Source organism: Oncorhynchus mykiss, chromosome 3 (genome assembly GCF_013265735.2).
Source record: "Oncorhynchus mykiss isolate Arlee chromosome 3, USDA_OmykA_1.1, whole genome shotgun sequence".
Classification (NCBI taxonomy): Eukaryota; Metazoa; Chordata; class Actinopteri; order Salmoniformes; family Salmonidae; genus Oncorhynchus; species Oncorhynchus mykiss.
Window position 1 is genome coordinate 71,686,258 of NC_048567.1, and position 21,891 is coordinate 71,708,148.

General features: G+C 44.2%; 1 protein-coding gene across 4 annotated transcripts in view; it reads left to right on the top strand.

The window, feature by feature from the left end:
• il1rapl1a (interleukin 1 receptor accessory protein-like 1a) overlaps window positions 1-20,429 on the top strand; it is a 426,638-nt gene extending 406,209 nt beyond the window's left edge. The window contains exons 8-12 of one of the 4 annotated variants that reach the window (XM_036975072.1): window positions 3,577-3,722; window positions 5,636-5,782; window positions 12,181-12,351; window positions 15,986-16,030; window positions 17,870-20,429. In XM_036975072.1, the coding sequence (XP_036830967.1) occupies window positions 3,577-3,722; window positions 5,636-5,782; window positions 12,181-12,351; window positions 15,986-16,030; window positions 17,870-18,594 (1,234 nt within the window). In that variant the 3' untranslated portion in view covers window positions 18,595-20,429. The remainder of the gene's footprint in view (window positions 1-3,576; window positions 3,723-5,635; window positions 5,783-12,180; window positions 12,352-15,985; window positions 16,031-17,869) is intronic. The other 3 variants (XM_036975073.1, XM_036975074.1, XM_036975075.1) reach the window with 3 other exon arrangements.
• Window positions 20,430-21,891: the final 1,462 nt, after the last annotated feature.

Consider the following 21,891-nt stretch of genomic DNA (forward strand, 5'->3'; position numbering starts at 1 on the left):
TCTTTCTCCCCAGTGCTTACTTGTAGTACATAGGCTACACATTAATGCACATACAGACACAGTTTCACACACACACACACACATACACACCACACACACACACACACACACTCTCTTTCTCTCTTTCTCTCACACGCAAACACACTCTCTCAAACATTCTTTCACTCTCTCCCTCTTTCCCTCGTGCATGCCTCTGTGCTGAGGGTGCTTTAAAAGTAGGCTAAGTAGTTGTATGTGAAGAACGAGGGAGCATCATGTCTCCCTTCTCTCCTCCGCCAGCCTACAACAACTCAGCAAGGGACACTCGTTTACTTTATGGAATATTACTTTCTCTCCTTCCGCTCAGTTTCCATGGCAGCTGCTATAAAAACATTATCTTCCCGATATCATTATTTGTTTTTTCCTCCCAGGAAGAAACATATGGCATGAGATTAGTTTCTTTATTCTGTAAATGTGTCTACCACGATCCGTGTGTATATTCAACATAACTAACAATCCGTGCATATATTCAACATATGAACTGTGAATATCTTAAAAGATTTAGTAAATAAAACCATCATCTGTAAATATCTTAAAATATTTCACAAATTAAACCATAAATCACAAATAAATCTATGATCTGAAAATAGATTCAATATAGCTCACAAATAAAACTGCAATTTTAACAAATGTTCAGAAATCCCTAACATTTACAACTGTGGAATATGCATTTGCGCATTCAAAAAGTGCTTGTGGATGTATATTCTGTGCTTACAGAATTTCTAGAACTGTTTTTCGCCTGTTGATGTATTACAATCCACAAATGTGGCTTCAGATGAGAGTCGGCTATCTCCATTCATTGGGATCATCTTTGTGTGATGACATCAGAGTGATGACATCATGGCTGTGTCCTTCTTGGTAGAACGCTTTTTAGCTAGAAGTAGTGTAACGTGTGCGCCGGGTGGCAGGAAGCAGGTGCAGAAGTTGAGTATAATAATGAATAAATGCAGATGAACAAAACATGAGAAGTGTACAGAACGTGAGAGAAAACAATACTCTCTAGTGACTGATGTCTACTGAGGGATAAATAAAGGGGTATAATCAAGGAAATAATGATGTCCAGGTGTGCGTTATGATGGGAAGCAGGTGAGCGTAATCATGGTTACCAGGACCGGTGGTTAGTAGACCGGTGACATCGAGCGGCATGACAAGAAGTTCATGAAATGTGAGTTTAACGTTTATTTATTTATCAAATTATGTTAATATTTTAATTAATTACTTTCATACGAATGCTAAATTTGACCATTGGGGCATGCAACCCCGAGTGTGTGATTTCGCCCATTTGCCAAGCTAGCTAACGTAAGGCGATCTTGTCACCTGAATTTCTTTTGTTTTTAATCAGATAACGTAAACGCGTACATCGCCTTGGTCCGTACAATTGCCCTTATTTTAGAGCCCCAAAAACGTAATACTTCCAGATCAACTAATGTCAATACCATTGTAAAGCACAATTTCTCCCCTTTCCAACAGAATCAATTACATGACCTAAACACTGCCCTTTTCTGCATAATTCAAACAGGCAATGAGCCCCGTCGGGTCTTTTTAAAAATGGAGGGTGGGGAGCGAAACTAATCCGTGATAGTGAGGAGAGATGTCATGTGGGAAAATTGCTTTTTTTCAATCAATCTGTCCAACTTTTCACCTTATTGCGTCTAAAATGTAAATAAAACACTATAAAGAGTTTATATAATGTGTCATTACATACCTCTTTGTGTCGAATTTGAATCTGTTTTTTACGGCAGTGTTAGTGATCTTAGAAGTAAACAGTAGCTTTGAGAATGATGATCACATGCAATGAAGACGCAAAAAATGACTAGGTATCCCCCCTCACCCCCATCACTGTCCATTTCTTGTTTTTAAAGGATGAGAGAAGTGCTACACCTGGTGGAGAAAGATTGTAAGACAGAAATGGTTGTTTTATGCGTGCTGTACGTTACTTGTTTTTAAAGGATGAGAGAAGTGCTACACCTGGTGGAGAAAGATTGTAAGACAGAAATGGTTGTTTTATGCGTGCTGTACGTTACTTGTTTTTAAAGGATGAGAGAAGTGCTACACCTGGTGGAGAAAGATTGTAAGACAGAAATAGTTGTTTTATGTGTGCTGTACGTTACGACACGCCACGATGTAATGGAGGGTCTGCTTAAAAATACAAATAAAACCTTTCTCCAATACTATAGAGACATTACCATGTCGATCAACGCTTGAATAGAAACCTAGTTCACACCCCTGATTTTGAAGTCAACACAGTCGCTACAGTCCCATTAGTTTTCTTTGTAGCCTTGTTTGAATGTTGCGGTTGTGCACATTTGTACGGAATGGGGTGAGTTTACGTTAATGTTGCAATTTCTTACCACCACACCAGTTGAGAGAGTGACGTGTCCTGTCAAATAATAAATTTCCCTGAAAGAATTGATTGAAACATTTCTCATTAGCTTACTAGCCAGATCACCAATTAAGGGTTTTAAAACTGAGCGGTTCTTCATAATTGACACATTTCTGAATTAACAATTACCTAGTAAGTTTAACTTTGGTTAAGCTGTCTAAACAGCTGATGAGATCGCCTGCTAGCTATTGGTAGATTCCAACGCTAGCTAGTTAGCTAGCATGGCTAGTGGGCTGATGTCGAAAGCACACACTTGGGGTTGCATTCCCCAAAGGTCGAATTTAACATTCATATGAAAGTAATTTGTTGAACATCATAACATGAATTGTTGAATAAATACACATTTCATGAAGTTCTTCATTCTTCTTCTAGCTAGAAAGCTTTCTCCCAAGGACACAGACGCGATGTCATCACTGTGTGTCACATGACACAGATTATCCCAGTGAATGGAGACAGCAGACTCTCATCTAAAGTCACATTTGTGGATTGTAATACATCAACATGCAGAAAAAGTCTAGAAATTCTGTAAACACAGATCCACAATATCTTTTTTAATGCTCATTCCACAGTTGTAAATGTTAGGTATTTCAAAACATTTCCTCACATCCTTCTACATCTGTTCAAATGGTAGTTTTATTTGTGAGCTATGTTGAATATATTTACAGGTCATAGATACATTTTTTTGACTTATGGTGAATAACATAGCATTCCTGTACTTCCAGTGCTTCACAGTAAATTTACTCCTGTACAGTAACACATTAATTTTATGTTTTATCACCCAGCCTGTGGTTACAGCACATTGCAAACTCAATACTTTCTGTAGGCTCTGCAGTCCTCATCCCATTCAAGACACAGCAAACCGAGTCAATCACCCAACCAATGTTTTTCCATGTCAGCCCTGGGATTGGAAAAGGCAACTCTCCGGTTACTGGCTGGTCTCTCTAACTTCGAGACTGACTGTCTCTCTAACCTCGAGACTGTTATGAAGTGAGGAGACATGGACATCCTAGTTAGTAGGAAACATGAATGACTCTGTCTGGCACAGTATTTATCAACTCTGTCTGGTTGCACCCTCCTACGGAGGGGGACAATGTGACTACTCCCACAGGGACTACCATCCACTCCATTAATGATTGTTTTCTCTTGTCTTGCAGGGTGGTCCGGGAGCACCTGGGGGAACAGGAAGTGGCCATCTCCTTGATGATCCACTCGGTGGAAGAGGGGGACCTGGGGAACTACTCCTGCTATGTGGAGAATGGCAACGGGAGACGGCAGGCCACCATCCAACTCTCCAGAAGGGGTAAGGGTTCTTTCAAATCAAATTGTATTTGTCACATGCGCCGAATACAACAGTGAAATGCTTACTGACAAGCCCTTAACCAACCATGCAGTTTTAAGAATATATATTTTTTGAAATATAACAAATAATTAAAGAGAAGCAAAAAAATAACAGTAGCGAGGCTATATACAGGTGATTCCAATAGAGTCAATGTGCATGGACACTGGTTAGTCGAGGTAATTGAGGTGATATGTACATGTAGGTAGAGGTAAAGTGACTATACATGGATGATAAACAGAGTAGCAGCAGTGTAAAAATGGGGGGGTGGGGACAATGCACCCATAGCACACACCCATAACCCACAAAACACTCTCCTGAAGGGGTATGGGCTCCCTCTCACAACCATACCCCACAATACACTCTCCTGAAGGGGTATGGGTTCTCTCTCACAACCATACCCCACAATACACTCTCCTGAAGGGGTATGGGCTCCCTCTCACAACCATACCCCACAATACACTCTCCTGAAGGGGTATGGGCTCCCTCTCACAACCATACCCCACAATACACTCTCCTGAAGGGATAAGGGCTCCCTCTCACAACCATACCCCACAATACACTCTCCTGAAGGGGTATGGGCTCTCTCTCACAACCATACCCCACAATACACTCTCCTGGAGGGGTATGGGCTCCCTCTCATAACCATACCCCACAATACAATCTCCTGAAGGGGTATGGGCTCCCTCTCACAACCATACCGCACAAAACACTCTCCTGAAGGGATAAGGGCTCCCTCTCACAACCATACCCCACAATACACTCTCCTGAAGGGATAAGGGCTCCCTCTCACAACCATACCCCACAATACACTCTCCTGAAGGGATAAGGGCTTCCTCACAACCATACCCCACAATACACTCTCCTGAAGGGATAAGGGCTCCCTCTCACAACCATAGCCCACAATACACTCTCCTGAAGTTTGTGTTTGCCACCATAGCGATGTGTGTTTGCGCTCCATTTCATTCAACTATCTCTGTTGTTTTTCTTACATTCGTCCATTATTCTTCGTTCTCTGGCATGACTTGTGCTAGACTGTCTTTATGTGGTGGTTGTCACTTTAGCCAATAGAGCAGATGTGATGGTTATTTAAGCAGCCAATGGCTCCTCTTCTTTTCCCAACAAACGAGTGTTTGGTTATTGTCATGTTTTCTTCCCATGATGCAGAATTGATGCTGGAGGGAGGGAGGGGGGGAAGGCTCTGTCTGAGGGAGGGAGGAAAGAGAGAAAGAGAGCGAGAGAGAGATGAGGAGAACGAGTGTCAAGGAAATGGAGAGAAGTTGGTATAAGGATGAAGGTTATACACTTTGTCATGGCTCACCTAGACAATGAACCCAAATTTAGATCATCACATTCTCCCTCTTTTCCTCAAGTCAACATAATCCCCCTATCTCTTCCATGTGGATGTGCTGTACGGCTCAGAGTAGGATAGAACAGGGTAGACATGAGTAGGGTATAACAGAGCAGAACAGGGTAGAGCGCAGCAGAGTAGGATAGAACAGAACAGAGTAGACATGAGTAGGGTATAACAGAGCAGAACAGGGTAGAGCGCAGAAGAGTAGGATAGAGCAGGGTAGAACAGGATAGACATGAGTAGGGTATAACAGAGCAGAGTAGGATAGAACAGAGCAGGGTTGAGCAGAGCATAGACACCAGGGATGACTCTATTACTCTGCAGTCTGTCTTCTTATTGCAGCACATACAAACAGCTGTGTACTACCATGCACATATACGTACATCAAATAATGATGGTGTTGGGAAACATTATTGACTGACTCTATAGTTTTAGTGACATGGTCTTTCTTTCGCTCCCTTTCTCTCCCCTCTGCTTTCTTTCTCCCCTTCTCTTCCTCTCTCTGTCTCTCTCTCTCTCTCAGCAGAGCTGATGTACACGGTAGAGTTGGCAGGTGGTTTGGGCGCCATTCTGCTGCTGCTGCTCTTCCTCATCTCTCTGTATAAGTGTTATAAGATTGAGCTCATGCTCTTCTACAGGAGACACTTCGGCAGCGACGACCTGGATGGAGGTAAGGGCTCAGCCAATAGGTGGCTGTTGTCTGTTTGTTTCTCTCTATCGCTCTCAATTTCTCCTTTTTTCTCTCTCTTTATCTCTCTATCGCTCTCAATTTCTCTCTCCTTTTCTCTTTCTTTCTCTCTCACTCTCTCAATCTCTTTCTCTCATTTTCTCTTTCTTTCAATTCAAGGGGCTTTATTGGCATGGGAAACATATGTTAACATTGCCAAAACAAGTGAAGTAGATCATATTTAAAACTGAATTCAACAATAAAAATGAACTGTAAACATTACACTCACAGATGTTCCAAAACAACAAAGGCATTACAAATGTCATATGTGTATATATACAGTGTTTTAACGATGAGCAAATTGTTGTAACGATGTACAAAAGAGAAAATAAGTAAGCATAAATATGGGTTGTATTTACAATGGTGTTTGTTCTTCACTGGTTGACCTTTTCTTGCGGCAACAGGTCACACATCTTGCTGCTGTGATGGCACACTGGTATTTCACCCAGTAGATATGGGAGTTTATCAAAATTGGGTTTGTTTTCAAATTCTTTGTGGATCTGTGTAATCTGAGGGAAATATGTGTCTCTAATATGGTCATACAAGTGCAGCTCAGTTGTGCAGCTAACCCTGTAATTTAAATTGATTTTTTTTGGGATTTCATGTAATGGACATACACAAAATAGTCCAAATTGGTGAAGTGAAATGAAAAGGTAACTTGTTTAATTAAAATAATACTAAAAATGGAAAAGTGGTTTGTGCATATGTATTCACCCGCTTTGCTATGAAGCCCCTAAATAAGATCTGGTGCAACCAATTACCTTCAGAAGTCACATAATTAGTTAGATTGCAGACAAGTGAACTTTATTTAAGTGTCACATGATCTCAGTGTATATATACACCTGTTCTAAAAGGCCCCAGAGCCTGCAATACCATTAAGCAAGGGGATCCACCAAGCAAGAAGCACTATGAAGACCAAGGAGCTCTCCAAACAGGTCAGGGACAAAGTTGTGGAGACGTACAGATCATGGTTGGGTTATAAAAAGATATCAAACTTTGACCATCCCACGGAGCACCATTAAATACATTTAAAAAAACCTGCCAAGAGAGGGCCGTCCACCAAAACTCACGGACCAGGCAAAGAGGGCATTAAACAGAGAGGCAACAAAGAGACCGAAGATAACCCTGGAGGGGCTGCAAAGCTCCACAGCGGAGGTTGGAGTATCTGTCCATAGAACCACTTTAAGCCGTACACTCCACAGAGCTGGGCTTTACGGAAGAGTAGCCAGAAAAAAAATAAGAAAATGTGTTTGGTGTTTGCCAAAAGGCATGTGGGAGACTCCTTATACATATGGAAGAAGGTACTCTGGTCAGATGAGACTACAATTGAGCTTTTTGGCCATCAAGGAAAACGCTATGTCTGGCGCAAACCCAACACCTCATCACCCTGAGAATACCATCCCCAAAGTGAAGCATGGTTGTGGCAGCATCATGCTGCAGGGATGTTTCTCATCGGCAGGGACTGGGAAACTGGTCAGAATTGAAGGAATGATGGATGGAGCTAAATACAGAAAAATCTTTGAGGGGAAACCTGTTTCAGTCTTCCAGAGATTTGAGACTGGGACGAAGGTTCACCTTCCAGCAGGACCACGAACCTAAGCATACTGCTAAAGCAACACTCTTGGTAGGCATGTTGTGTAAATCAAATGATTACAAACCTCCCAAAAATCAATTTTAGTTCCAGGTTATAAGACAACAAAATGGGAAAAATGCCAAGTGGGTGAATAATTTCTCAAGCCACTGTAGTCAAAGCTTTCCTTAAGTTTGGGTCAGTCAGTGTTCAGGTATTCTGTTGCTGTGTACTCTCTGTTTGGGGCCAAATATAATACTACTTTGCTCTGTTTTCTTAACTCTTTCCATTGTGTCAAGTAATTCTCTTTTTGTTTTCTCATGATTTGGTTGGGTCAAATTGTGTTTCTGTCCTGGGGATCTGTGGGGTGTGTTTGTGAACAAGTCCCAGGACCAGCTTGCTTAGGGGGCTCTTCTCCAGGTTCATCTCTCTGTAGGTGATGGCTTTGTTATGGAAGGTTTGGGAATCACTTTCTTTTAGTTGGATTTAGAATTTAACAGCTCTTTTCTGGGTTTTGATAATTAGCAGATATCAGCCTAAGTCTGCTCTGCATGCGTTATTTGGTGTTCTACGTTGTACACGGACAATTTAGCAGAATTATGCATGCAGTCTCAATTTGGTGTTTGTCCCATTTTGTGAATTCTTGGTTGGTGAGCGGACCCCAGACCTTTAGAATCAATTGTAAGGGTTTTCCTGTGTTGAAGGAGAGGCGGACCAAAATGCGGCGTGGTGGTTATTCATGTTTTTAATAAAGACGACTATACATGAACAGACTAAACAAAACAAGAAAAGTGCAAACCTAAACAGTCCTATCTGGTGCAAACACAAAGACAGGAACAATCACCCACAAAACACTCAAAGAATATGGCTGCCTAAATATGGTTCCCAATCAGAGACAACGATAAACACCTGCCTCTGATTGAGAACCACTCCAGACAGCCATAGACTTACCTAGAAAACCCCACTAAGCCACAATCCCAATGCGTACGAAAAAACGCCCAAGACAAAACACACCACATACAAAACCCATGTCACACCCTGGCCTGACCAAATTAATAAAGAAAACACAAAAAAACTAAGACCAGGGCGTGACACCAATTTCCCTATGGTTGTATAACTGATTAAAATATCTTTAGCCAAATCCTAATTGGTATGTCTAATTCTATGTTCCTTTTGATGGCATAGAATGCCCTTCTTGCCTTTGTGGATTATTTGTGGAAGTTACCTGTGTTGCTGATGTTTAGGCCAAGATATGTGTCGTTTTTTGTGTGCTCTAGGGCAATGGTATATAGATGGAATTTGTATTTGTGGTCCTGGCGACTGAACCTTTTTTTGGGATCTTACTGAGATTTATTGTCAGGGCCCAGGTCTGGCAGTATCTGTGCAGAAGATCTAGGTGCTGCTGTAGGCCCTCCTTGGTTGGTGACAGAAGCACCAGATCATCAGCAAACAGACATTTGACTTCAGATTCTAGTATGGTGAGACCGGGTGCTACAGACTTTTGTAGTGCCCTTGCCAATTTGTTGATATATATGTTGAAGAGGGTGGGGCTTTTGCATCCCTGTCTCACCCCATGGCCTTGTGGGAAGAAATGTGTTTTTTGCCTATTTTAACTGCACACTTGTTGTTTGTGTACATGGATTTTATAATGTCGTATGTTTTTCTCCCAACACCACTTTCCATCAATTTGTAGACCAGACCCTCATGCCAAATTGAGTCTAAGGCTTTTTTGAAATCAACAAATCATGAGACTTTGCCTTTGTATTGGTTTGTTTGTCAATTAGGGTGTACAGGGTGAATACATGGTCTGTCGTACGATAATTTGGTAAAAAGCCAATTTGACATTTGCTCAGTACATTGTTTTCACTGAGAAAATGTACGAGTCTGCTGTTAATGATGATGCAGAGGATTTTCTCAAGGTTGCTGTTGACGCATATCCCACGGTAGTTACTGGGGTCAAATTTGTCTCCACTTTTGTGGATTGGGGTGATCAGTCCTTGGTTCCAAATATTGGGGAAGATGCCAGAGCTAAGGATGATGTTAAAGAGTTTGATGAAGTCCAGGTTCCTACTCTTTATGCCAAAGGCAGATGACCTCAGGCCTTGGATATTCCAGGATGAGATAGTGAAGGCTTTGTGTTCCATAAAGTGTCCAGTGTTGTTGGTCGTGTGGTTTGGCCTCAAGCCAAACCACACCTCTCTCTCACTCTCACACTCACTCACTCACACATATATACTTTATCAACTAGTCTGCATGTGTGCTTTGAAGGTTGTTTCTATGAAAGCCATTACCGGTCAGAGCCTGCAGCCGTAACAGTCTCCCAGGTACACACACACACACACACGTCACATACATGAACACACACAAACTCCTCACTGACAGCCAGCCCATTGTCTCCAGTAATAACCCAGTGAGTGAGGTGTGTGTGTGCTTGCATTCCTGTGTGTGTGTTTGTAGGTCACTAGGGATACATGGGAAAGAGGGGAGGCAGATTTTCAATTTGTTCTCCATTAAGAGAGGGATCAGTCTCAATATGTCATGGTATGATGTCCACCCTCTCCTGTGGACCAGCAGAGAAGCTGTCTGCTTTGGGACGGGGAGGCTGGGACTAAGCCAACTCCCTCCCTACCCAAATCAAAGGAAAAAGTCTACCAACAAACTGAAGTTGGAGGCTTTTTTTGTTTCTCCTCCCAGATACAGTTAGTTCCGTCCTAGTTTGGGCTTGTTGGTGAGGCAACAAGGCATCAGTCCAAGTCATTACTGGAGCAAAGAACCGCCCTTGCTGTCTCTGCCTGGCCGGTTCCCCTCTCTCCACTGGGATTCTCTGCCTCTAACCCTATTACAGGGGCTGAGTCACTGGTTTACTGGTGCTCTTCCATGCCATCCCTAGGAGGGGTGCGTCACTTGAGTGGGTTGAGTCACTGACGTGATCTTCCTGTCTGGGTTGCCGCCCCCCCCCCCCCCCCCCCCACCCCTTGGGTTGTGCCGGGGCGGAGATCTTTGTGGGCTATACTCGGCCTTGTCTCAGGATGGTAAGTTGGTGGTTGAAGATATCCCTCTAGTGGTGTGGGGGCTGTGCTTTGGCAAAGTGGGTGGGGTTATATCCTACCTGTTTGGCCCTGTCCAGGGTGTATCGTCGGACGGGGTAACAGCGTCTCCCGACCACTCCTATCTCAGCCTCCAGTAATTTTGCTGCAATAGTTTGTGTTGGGGGCTAGGGTCAGTCTGTTATATCTGGAGTATTTATCCTGCCTTATCCGGTGTACTCTGTCTGTCTGTCTGTCTCTGTCTGTCTCTCTCTCTCTCTCATGTATGTATATATTTTTTTAAATCATTCAAGTGCCTTCAATGAACCCCTTACAGACTCTGATCCCCTCTCCTCTTCCTACTCCTCTCCTTCTCCGTGCTCTGTGTCCTACCTGTGTGAAATAAGGGAAGCCTTTCAGCAGCTAGCGGGAATGCTGTGCCAGGTTTACAGATCTAGGAAGTTTCCTGTTTTCCCTTCCTACAGGATTATAGGAGAGCCTTTAGGGTCGGAAAACCACTGTGCACTAATGAGTTTATCTTCTGGGGAGAGGTGTGTTTGTGCGTGCGTGCGCATGAGACAAAATCAGAGCGGTTGTCCTGATAGCCTGTAGCTTCTGAGAGGAACTTGGTTTTCTGTTTTTGACACATTTGCTTCCTCTAGTGTTGTTGATATATCAGTCTGGCTTTCTACTGCTTCCTCTAGTGTTGTTGATCTATCAGTCTGGCTTTCTACTGCTTCCTCTAGTGTTGTTGATCTATCAGTCTGGCTTTCTACTGCTTCCTCTAGTGTTGTTGATCCATCAGTCTGGCTTTCTACTGCTTCCTCTAGTGTTGTCGATCTATCAGTCTGGCTTTCTACTGCTTCCTCTAGTGTTGTTGATCTATCAGTCTGGCTTTCTACTGCTTCCTCTAGTGTTGTTGATCTATCAGTCTGGCTTTCTACTGCTTCCTCTAGTGTTGTTGATCCATCAGTCTGGCTTTCTACTGCTACCTCTAGTGTTGTTGATCTATCAGTCTGGCTTTCTACTGCTTCCTCTAGTGTTGTTGATCTATCAGTCTGGCTTTCTACTGCTACCTCTAGTGTTGTTGATCTATCAGTCTGGCTTTCTACTGCTTCCTCTAGTGTTGTTGATCCATCAGTCTGGCTTTCTACTGCTTCCTCTAGTGTTGTTGATCCATCAGTCTGGCTTTCTACTGCTTCCTCTAGTGTTGTTGATCTATCAGTCTGGCTTTCTACTGCTTCCTCTAGTGTTGTTGATCTATCAGTCTGGCTTTCTACTGCTACCTCTAGTGTTGTTGATCCATCAGTCTGGCTTTCTACTGCTACCTCTAGTGTTGTTGATCCATCAGTCTGGCTTTCTACTGCTTCCTCTAGTGTTGTTGATCCATCAGTCTGGCTTTCTACTGCTTCCTCTAGTGTTGTTGATCCATCAGTCTGGCTTTCTACTGCTTCCTCTAGTGTTGTTGATCCATCAGTCTGGCTTTCTACTGCTTCCTCTAGTGTTGTTGATCTATCAGTCTGGCTTTCTACTGCTACCTCTAGTGTTGTTGATCCATCAGTCTGGCTTTCTACTGCAGCTCTCAGCTCTATCATTATGTCTGGCAATATAATTATCTTTCTTTCACTTTCACATAATAAAGAGTCATTTTTTTGTCTGTTCATGCCTACATTCATATCCCTGAGAGTGCATATGCTTCACCCGACCTTCTCTGTGTGCTGTCTGTCTTTCTGTGTTTCTGGCAGATAATAAGGACTATGATGCATACCTGTCCTACACTAAAGTAGACCCTGACCAGTGGAGTCAGGAGACCAAGGAGGAGGAGCGCTTTGCCCTGGAGATCCTCCCTGACGTCTTGGAGAAACACTACGGGTACAAACTCTTCATCCCAGACAGAGACCTCATCCCCACAGGAAGTAAGTGATGACGAGGGGAGTGAGGGAGGGGGAGGTTGACGGGAGAGAGGGAGGGGGGAGGTTGACGGGAGAGAGGGAGGGGGAGGTTGACGGGAGTGGGGGAGGGGGTAGGTTAACGGGAGTGGGGGAGGGGGGAGGTTGACGGGAGTGGGGGAGGGGGGAGGTTGACGAGAGTGAGGAAGGGGGAGGTTGACGGGAGTGGGGGAGGGGGGAGGTTGACAGGAGTGGGGGAGGGGGAGGTTGACGGGGGTGGGGGAGGGGACGGGAGTGGGGGAGGGGGAGGTTGACGGGAGTGGGGGAGGGGGGAGGTTGACGGGAGTGGGGGAGGGGGGAGGTTGACGGGAGTTGGGGAGGTTGACGGGAGTGGGGGAGGGGGAGGTTGACGGGAGTGGGGGAGGGGGAGGTTGACAGGGGTGAGGCAGGGGGAGGTTGACGGGGGTCAGGCAGGGGCGAGGTTGACGGGAGTGAGGGAGGGGGGAGGTTGACGGGGATGAGGCATGGGGGAGGTTGACGGGGGTGAGGCAGGGGGGAGGTTGACGGGAGTGAGGCAGGGGGAGGTTGACGGGAGTGAGGCAGGGGGAGGTTGACGGGAGTGAGGGAGTGGGGGAGGTTGACGGGAGTGAGGCAGGGGGGAGGTTGACGGGAGGGGGGAGGTTGACGGGAGTGAGTGAGGGAGGGGGGAGGTTGACGGGAGTGAGTGAGGGAGGGGGAGGTTGACGGGAGTGAGGGAGGGGGGAGGTTGACGGGAGGCGGGGGGGTTGACTGGAGTGAGGGAAGGGGAGGTTGACGGGAGGCGGGGGGGGTTGACTGGAGTGAGGGAGGGGGAGGTTGACGGGAAGACGGGGTGGGGGTTGACTGGGGTGAGGGAGGGGGAGGTTGACGGGGGCGGGGGGGGTTGACGGGAGTGAGGGGGGGGGGTTGACGGGAGGGGGAGGTTGACGGGAGTGAGGGAGGGGTGGGTTGACAGGAGTGAGGGAGGGGGGAGGTTGACGGGAGTGAGGGGAGTGTGGGGGGCCTGTTGGAGGGGGTAGGGTGGCGTAAAGAGGTAGGGGGTGTTTGGGTGTGATGAGGGGTAAGGGTTGTGGGGGTGGGGTAGAGGGGTAGGGAGTGTGTGGGGGGAAAGGGGTTGGGTGGGGGTGATGAGGGGTTGTGGGTGTGTGGGCTGGGGTAGAGGGGTAGGGAGTGTGTGGGGGTGATGAGGGGGTAGGGTAAGGGATGCTGTGTGTGGTTACGTGATAGTAGGTTCACAAATTTTGTTGTGGCTTGTACAGTTATTGTTGTTATTGTGATTGTTCTTTACTCTGTCACTATATCGTCTGCCTCTGTCATCAGTCACTATGTCATGGAAAGGTGTTCATAATATTTTGTGTATATGTGTAGTTTGTGCAACAAAGAAACTCTAAATAATATATCCATATCATCAATAGAACAACCTTTAGTATTTTCACCTGTGTCACTTATATAGTTGTTACATGTGCTGTATATTGCTTCAAATATATAATATATTGCTTTCCCATGCATATTGTTGTATCCCCTGTTGTGGAATTTTTTATTTATCCTTTATTTAACTAGGCAAGTCAGTTTAAAACAAATTCTTATTTACAATGACAGCCTACCCCAGCCAAACCCTAACATCACTGGGCCAATTGTGCACCACCTCATGAGACTCCCAATCACAACTGGTTGTGATACAGCCTGGAATCAAACCAGGGTCTGTAGTGACATCTCTAGCACTGAGATGCAGTGCCTTAGACCGCTGCACCACTCGGGAGCCCGAGTGTATGACTGTATACAACAGCAAGTGTTATATGCATACTGTGCATTTGTTTAAACAGGCATGCTTGCACTTGTTCAGTGCAGTATCATAGAATGCATGCTTATGATTGGTTGTAACCATCTGAACCGTCTTATTCTTGATGCACTCCTATACACTGTCATGTTCCTTTCAAGATCTATTAAATGGGCAGTGGAGTCAAAAAAAGTGATTTTTCTGTTTTTAAAATGATATTTCCACACTAAGGTTGAAATAACTCGGAAATTGTGAAAATTATGATAATGCCCTTTTAATGTACAAGCTTTTGAGAGAAAAAAGGCCTAAAATTTCAGCCTGTTCAGATGGGAAGGAGATTTTGGCCCACAAGCATGATTATTCTGACCAATGGACAATCTTTTATTTGCATATGTATCCTCCTACTTTGAAGGGGTAAGCGGGGTAGGCTCTAGGGTCTAGACAATCCTATCCACCAATCAGGACTGTGTATGTAAATTTATCGTCATTTGTATCAACACGCCCACATGATCAGACTGAGCATTTCAATGGCAAAAGGAGGCTCCCAAACATAAATGATTGATTTTTGTATTTTGAAAGTTGCATATCTTGAAAACTTGAGTGCTGACAAGCAAAACATTTTGGGACCATGTCAACAATGGACTAAGGAAACAAATACAAAAAATATAGTTTTTGGGTGGAGTTTTCCTTTAAGAACCCACTCCCTTTAACCGAGATGCAACATTCTCTCTCACCTTTCTAGTCCAAAATGTAAAATGTATTCTACTGTGTAGCCTATGCCACACTGGCTGTGCCCTCAGCAAGGGGACTGTGTAACAGTGGACATGAGATACAGCTAGCTCAGTATACGTGCTGTAGGGCAGATATCATAGAGTACATGTTATCCCCAGCAGCGTCCTCTCTAGTTCCCATTTAACCCATTAATACATTCATGAATATATTTTGTGAACATATTCTGATGCATGTGCCAATCTGTCTAGTAGTCCGTCTATGTATATGGTCCAGGTTGTTCATTACCAGGGCTCTATGTCTAGCTGGGTCTTGATGTTCAGAATCTATTACCACAGCTCTACATCTATCTGGGTCAGAATGTTCAGTATCTATTACTACATCTATCTGGGTTAGGATGTTCAGTATCTATTACCACAGCTTTACATCTAGCTGGGTCAGGAAGTTCAGTATCAGTATTGACTCCCGAGTGGCGCAGCGGTCTACAGACTACAGACCCTGGTTCGATTCCAGGCTGTATCACAACCGGCCGTGATTGGGAGTCCCGTAGGGCGGCGCACAATTGGCCCAGCTTTGTTAAGGGTTTGGCCGGGGTAGGCCGTCATTGTAAATAAGATTATTTTTTTTCTTAACTGACTTGCCTAGTGAAATAAAGGTAAAAAAATATATATAGAAATCTATTACCACAGCTCTATGTCTAGCTGGGTCAAGATGTTCAGTATATATTACTACATCTAGCTGGGTCAGGATGTTCAGTATATATTACTACATCTAGCTGGGTTTCATGTGGAATAGAGTGAAAGAGTGAACACATCCAGTGAGACTACTGCTCCGGCGGTATGGTAGGCAGCTTCAGACAGAATGGGACATCATAGAGGGACATGTTTAGAGGCTGTTACTGTAGTTACTGCACTGCTGGATGAGAGAGAGACAGCTGAACGGAGAAACTAGTCCCTAGTCAGAGTTATACAACAAGTTGCTAAAAAAACAGTGTGTGAGAGAGAGAACGAGAGAGCAAAATCATTTCTAGTTCATATGCCAGTGTTACGCAAGTCCTCTTTGGTGTGTGTGTTCTCCTGTGATCTGAGTCTCAATGTTGACATGTTTTATGTTTAGGTCTGGCCAATGAGCTTTACCAGGATGACACAAGACTTCTTAGAGGTACATGTCCTCAGTCTCCCTCTTGTGTCAGCAACTGTGATGCACTTCCTCTCTGGACAGGAAGAGAAGCTTAGGGTGGGCATTTTGTAAGCGTTTACACAGCAGGAGCATAGCTTTTAAGTCAGAACACACACACTCTAGCACACAAACACAGGCAAACACACCCACGTACACAAACACACATGCCATTTCACACAGACACACTCAGATCCAAAAACCTCAGAGGGAGAGAGAGATTAGAAGTGATGTAGATAGTGTTGACTAAGACCAGTTGTAGTATACAGGTTGGAGGCACCTTCATTGGGGAGAACGGGCTCGTGGTAATGACTGGAGCGGAATGATATCAAATTCATGAAACACATAGTTTCCATGTGTTTGATGGCATTTTATTTGCGGCGTTCCGGCCATTATTATGAGCCGTTCTCCTCCTCTCAGCAGCCTCCTGTGTTATAGTAATTGTATGTTTAAACGCTAAACTGTTGTCTGACTGCTGTCCGTTTTGTGTTGTATGTCTTGTAGTTGTCCATCCATTGTACTGTGAAGTGGTGTGCTAGATGTCTCATGTCCACATCATGTTACAACAAATATATTACTGTATACAGTAGCTTGTGAAAGTAATTTCCCCATTTTGTTGCCTTACAACCTGGAATTAAAATAGTTTTTTGGGATGTTTGTATCATTTGATTTACACAGCATGCCTACCTCTTTGAAGATGCAAAATATGTTTTATTGTGAAAGAAACAAGAAATACAACAAAAAATGTAAAACTTGAGAGTGCATAACTATTTACCCCCTCAAAGTCAATACTTTGTAGAGCCACCTTTTGCAGCAATTACAGCTGCAAGTATCTTGGGTATGTCTCTATAAGCTTAGCACATCTAGCCACTGGGATTTTGTCCATTCTTCAAGGCAATACTACTCCAGCTCCTTCAAGTTGGATGGGTTCCACTTGTGTACAGCAATCTTTAAGTCATACCACAGATTCTCAATTGGATTGAGGTCTTTGATTAGGCCATTCCAAGACATTTAAATGTTTCCCCTGAAACCACTCAAGTGTTGCTTTAGCAGTATGCTTAGGGTAATTGTCCTGCTGGAAGGTGAACCTCCGTCCCAGTCTCAAATCTCTGGAAGACTGAAACAGTTTTGCCTCAAGAATTTCCCTGTATTTAGTGCAATCCATCATTCCTTCAATTCTGACCAGTTTCCCAATCCCTGCCGATGGAAAAACATCCCCACAGCATGATGCTGCCACCACCATGCTTCACTGTGGGGATGGTGTTCTCGGGGTGATGGGGGGTGTTGGGTTTGCACCAGACAGCGTTTTCCTTCATGGCCAAAAAGCTCAATTTTAGTCTCATCTGACCAGATTTCTTTCATATGTTTGGGGAGGTACCCACATTGCCTTTTGGCGAACACCAAAAATGTTTGCTTATTTTTTTTCTGGACACTCTTCCGTAAAGCCCAGCTCTATGGAGTGTATGGCTTAGTGGTCCTATGGGCAGATACTCCAATCTCTGCTATGGAGCTTTGCAGCTCCTTCAGGTCAATTTGGACTATTTTGTGTATGTACATTAAATAAATAAAAAAATTCAGATTACAAGTTGTAATGCAACAAAATAGGAAAAACGCCAAAGAGGGTGAATAATTTTGCAAGGCGCTGTACAAAACATGTTATAGAACATATGTTACTGTCTACAAAACATGTTATAGAAAATATGTTAGTGTATAGAATAATCTAAGCTGTTTTGAGTTTTCCATTTTTCAAGGAGATTGATTGTATGCTGAGTGCTTTGGGTTCTCCCTCTCCCTTCATCCCTCTGTCTCTCTCCCTCTATCCAGCCTACATCGAGGACGTGGCGCGCTGTGTGGACCAATCCAAGCGCCTCATCATTGTCATGACGCCCAACTATGTGGTGCGGCGGGGGTGGAGCATCTTTGAGCTGGAGACACGCCTCCGCAACATGTTGGTCACCGGGGAGATCAAGGTGATTCTGATCGAGTGTGCCGAGCTGCGTGGCATCATGAACTACCAAGAGATGGAGGCCCTCAAACACACCATCAAGACCCTCACCGTCATCAAGTGGCGTGGCCCAAAGAGCAACAAGCTCAGCTCCAAGTTCTGGAAGCAACTGCAGTATGAGATGCCCTTCTGCCGCACCGAACCCATGCTGAGCCATGAGCCAGCGATGGACGTCAGCGAGCAGGGCCCCTTCGGCGAGCTCCAGACCGTCTCCGCCATCTCTATGGCAGCTGCCACCTCCACCGCCATGGCCACGGCACACCCGGAACTCCGCTCGTCCTTCCACAACTCCTACCACACCACCATGCGGCAGAAACACTACTACCGCAGCTACGAGTACGACCTGCCGCCGGGGGGCACGCTACCGCCGCTGTCATCACTAGGCAACCAGCACACCTACTGCAACATCCCACTGACGATGCTGAATGGACAGAGGCCGCCAGCGGGGAAGAGCCGCGAGCACAGTGTGGAGGAGGACCACACTAACCACGCCATGCTGCCTCTGTTACCCAGGGAGACCAGCATCTCCAGCGTCATCTGGTGACCAGGGGGAGCGGGGCAGGGTAGAACCTTACGACACTAGCAGAGAAACGCGGTTTGGTCTGGTTTGACTTGGATCGGTTTGGTGTCACGCTTCTATGAGCCAGTACTGATTGGCTACATCTGAGAGATTGTGATGAGTTTGGTTAGGAGTGGAGCCCTGTGAACAGGCAAGACAAAGTCAGGGGGAGGTTTGGTTTGGAACGTGGCCCTCGTGTATGCAGAGGAGAAGTTCTTAACCCGAGGACTAAAGATTCAAACTGACAACAACAAACTGTTTGATCAAAAGACATCAGAGTTTGATCAACATGAACTGTGAATAAAAAATAAAATAACCCACGCATTGGCACTTGTGCATGCACGCGTACACACACACACACACACACACACACAAAAGGAAAACAGGGTCCTGTACATATATTTTCAATTTATTTGTAGCATAGGTGTCTTCCTGTTTGTGTTTTTCTCTTTTTATTCAATCATGTTTGTTGCCTTCTTTACTTTAACTTGTCACACAGATTTATATATTTCTATTTTTTCTGTTTTTTATTTATTTTGATTGAATTACAATATGCTTATGAAGAAAGCCAGTATGTCATGTATCTGCGCTGTTGTGTTTTCTATCTTGACTTTATGTAATTTAAGATTTTTTTTTACACACTTTTGGGGAATTGCCTGGACATTGCAATGTTTTACTCCAAGGAGCAGCATCTTGTTGTTGACCTGTATAAGGTGTATATCTAGTTTTTAAAACAATCTTTTAAAAAAATCATAGAATATGCAAAAAGAAGGAAGAGCTACTGGTGATGTTGATGTAACTTCCTGTGGACCAGAGCAAGGGGAGGATTTAGAGAGGGGTCCTAGTCCTCTCCAGTCAGTCAGTCAGAGCTCTCTCTAAAGCTTCATATTTTATATAAAAACAAACAGCCTCGCTGTTTTAGTGTGATAGTGAAATCCCTCACCTTAAAAAGAAATGTGTTGATTATTTTAAAAATAAGTATATTTTTATAACAAAAAGAGTTTGCTTGGAAAGTCATACTTATTTACATTTCATCTGACATTAAGGGGGAGGTGTGTGTGTGTGTGTGTGTGTGTTAGGCTGGTTTTGTACACCACTTAGATATGTGGTTCCTGGTTTGTTAAAGGCCCAGTGCAGTCAAACGTGATTTACTTGTGTTTTATGTTTCTACACTGAGGTTGGAATAATACTGTGAAATTCTGAAAATTATAAGGCCCTTTTAGTGTAGGAGCTGTTTGAAAAGCTGTTTGTTCAGCCTGTTTTGGAGGGAGGGAGTTTTGATCTTTCATGGTAACACCATGTAGTAAATTAGAACAATTGATATTTAGACACTAATACATTTTTTGGACCATTTTAATTGTAAACAGTCACAGAAAGGCACTTAATTGTTACCCAGAAATGATTTGATATTGAGATAAAAACAGCTGCATTGGACCTTTTAAGGTAACAGTATGGATTTTGAGTACCTCATGAAACATTTTTAGATTTAAAAAATACATTTTCAATGTTTTGGTTGAGTTCTTGAAATATTTTCCCATGCTGAGAAGTCTGTTATTAATCCATGCTTATCCAGGTCATGTTTAAGGAAAGAAAAAGTGTGTTTGTGCTTTAAAATACTTTTTAAATTATATTTGAAGGTGTAATTTCTGAGTATGCATAGCAAATAGATACATATTCTATATATGATATAGCTATTTATATAAATATATAAACACGATATTCACTTGGAAGGAAATGTCTATCTTTATAAAAACACAATCCATTCTTATCAGTTGCCCTTACGTTCTCACTGCATATTAAACATGTGGATCTCCTCTCGATTCCTTTATGTTCTGTTCATTTTAAACAGTCTTCCATGGTCCAAAAGACAGAGTTCCGGCCATCCAGGACCAGAATTCAATGGTTATGCTCTGTAAGTAGTAGCTACTGTAGGCAGGCGAAATGAAGAGATGATTAAACACTGCCATCTGCTGGTTAATGTTGAATTAGCAATTGGTGCAATGAGACAAATAGGATCCACACACGTGCACACAGTCATGCGCAGTAATATGGCCAGTGAGTGTGGCAGGCTGGCATGAATACACACATGTTCTCTCTCGCTCTCACACACCACAGTGGCAGGCATCAGTTATATAGCTGGTGTGTCTTCTGACAGCTGGCCTTTTATTACTACATACACGATTAATGGACTTATTATCTTTATCAATTAGGGTCTTAATTGGAAAGAAAATGGGCCCCATGAAGAGGATAGAGGGGCAGCAGGTAGCCTAGTGGTTAGAGTGTTGGACTAGTAACCGAAAGGTTGTGAGATCGAATCCCGAGCTGACAAGGTAAAAATCTGTTCTGCTCCTGAACAAGGCAGTTAACCTACTGTTCCTAGGCTGTCATTGAAAATAAGAATTTGCTCTTAACTGACTTGCCTAGTTAAACAAAGGTAAAACCGAGGAGAGACCTTTGGTGTGGAGAAAATGGTGTGGTTATATATCTGGCCTATCAGAGGACAAAGTGGTGCTACCATCATGCTTACGCCTATCCAATTATTTCAGGTCTACACCAGAGTGAAGGGGTAAGGTCTGATGGGGGGCAGCTTTGGGGGCTTGCGGTCCACCCACAGGTTCTGGATTCCCTCATTGTCCCGATAACAGCTCACACTCCTCCTGCCGCCTGCTCCATGGCATCTGTTGTCGTCGTCTTCTTAGCGTAATGCTACTCCTCCTACCTCCCCTCGCACACATTCATCCCCAGTACGTGGGTGCACACGGGTGTGCTGTTCTGACCGCTCAGAGCGCCTGACCACCTTGTGTCTCCACGCTTCCCTGCTCCTCATCTGTCACACACACCCAAACAGTCCTACAGTATAGCAACTGGGCAGGAAGATTGCTTTCTCTAGAATCCGGATTGCATCGAGCCCTAAAACCCTACAAGTTTTGTGTCTTTGAGGTGTTGGGCAGCTCTCCCCACATTCTGAATCCCTCCTGCAGATCTTGGCCAGAGTAGCGTTCCCATTTGTTCCGGGAACATCCTGCCCATTGATGGTGAGATTTGGAGAGAAGCGAAACACTCCCGGAGGCCATCCAACTCTGCAGGTCATTTCCTCAAGATTTTCTTCTGCACACCTGTGACTGCCCTGAAGCTGGGTTTTGTGTGTGTGTGTGCGCGCATGTGTGTGTCTGTGTCCGCATGAGTGCGTGACACTACCAGTGTGATGTTTAAACAGTGCCATCTTGTGGTCATAACAGGTCCATTGCTGTTTCTCTTACCAGCCTCATGATAATCCTATAA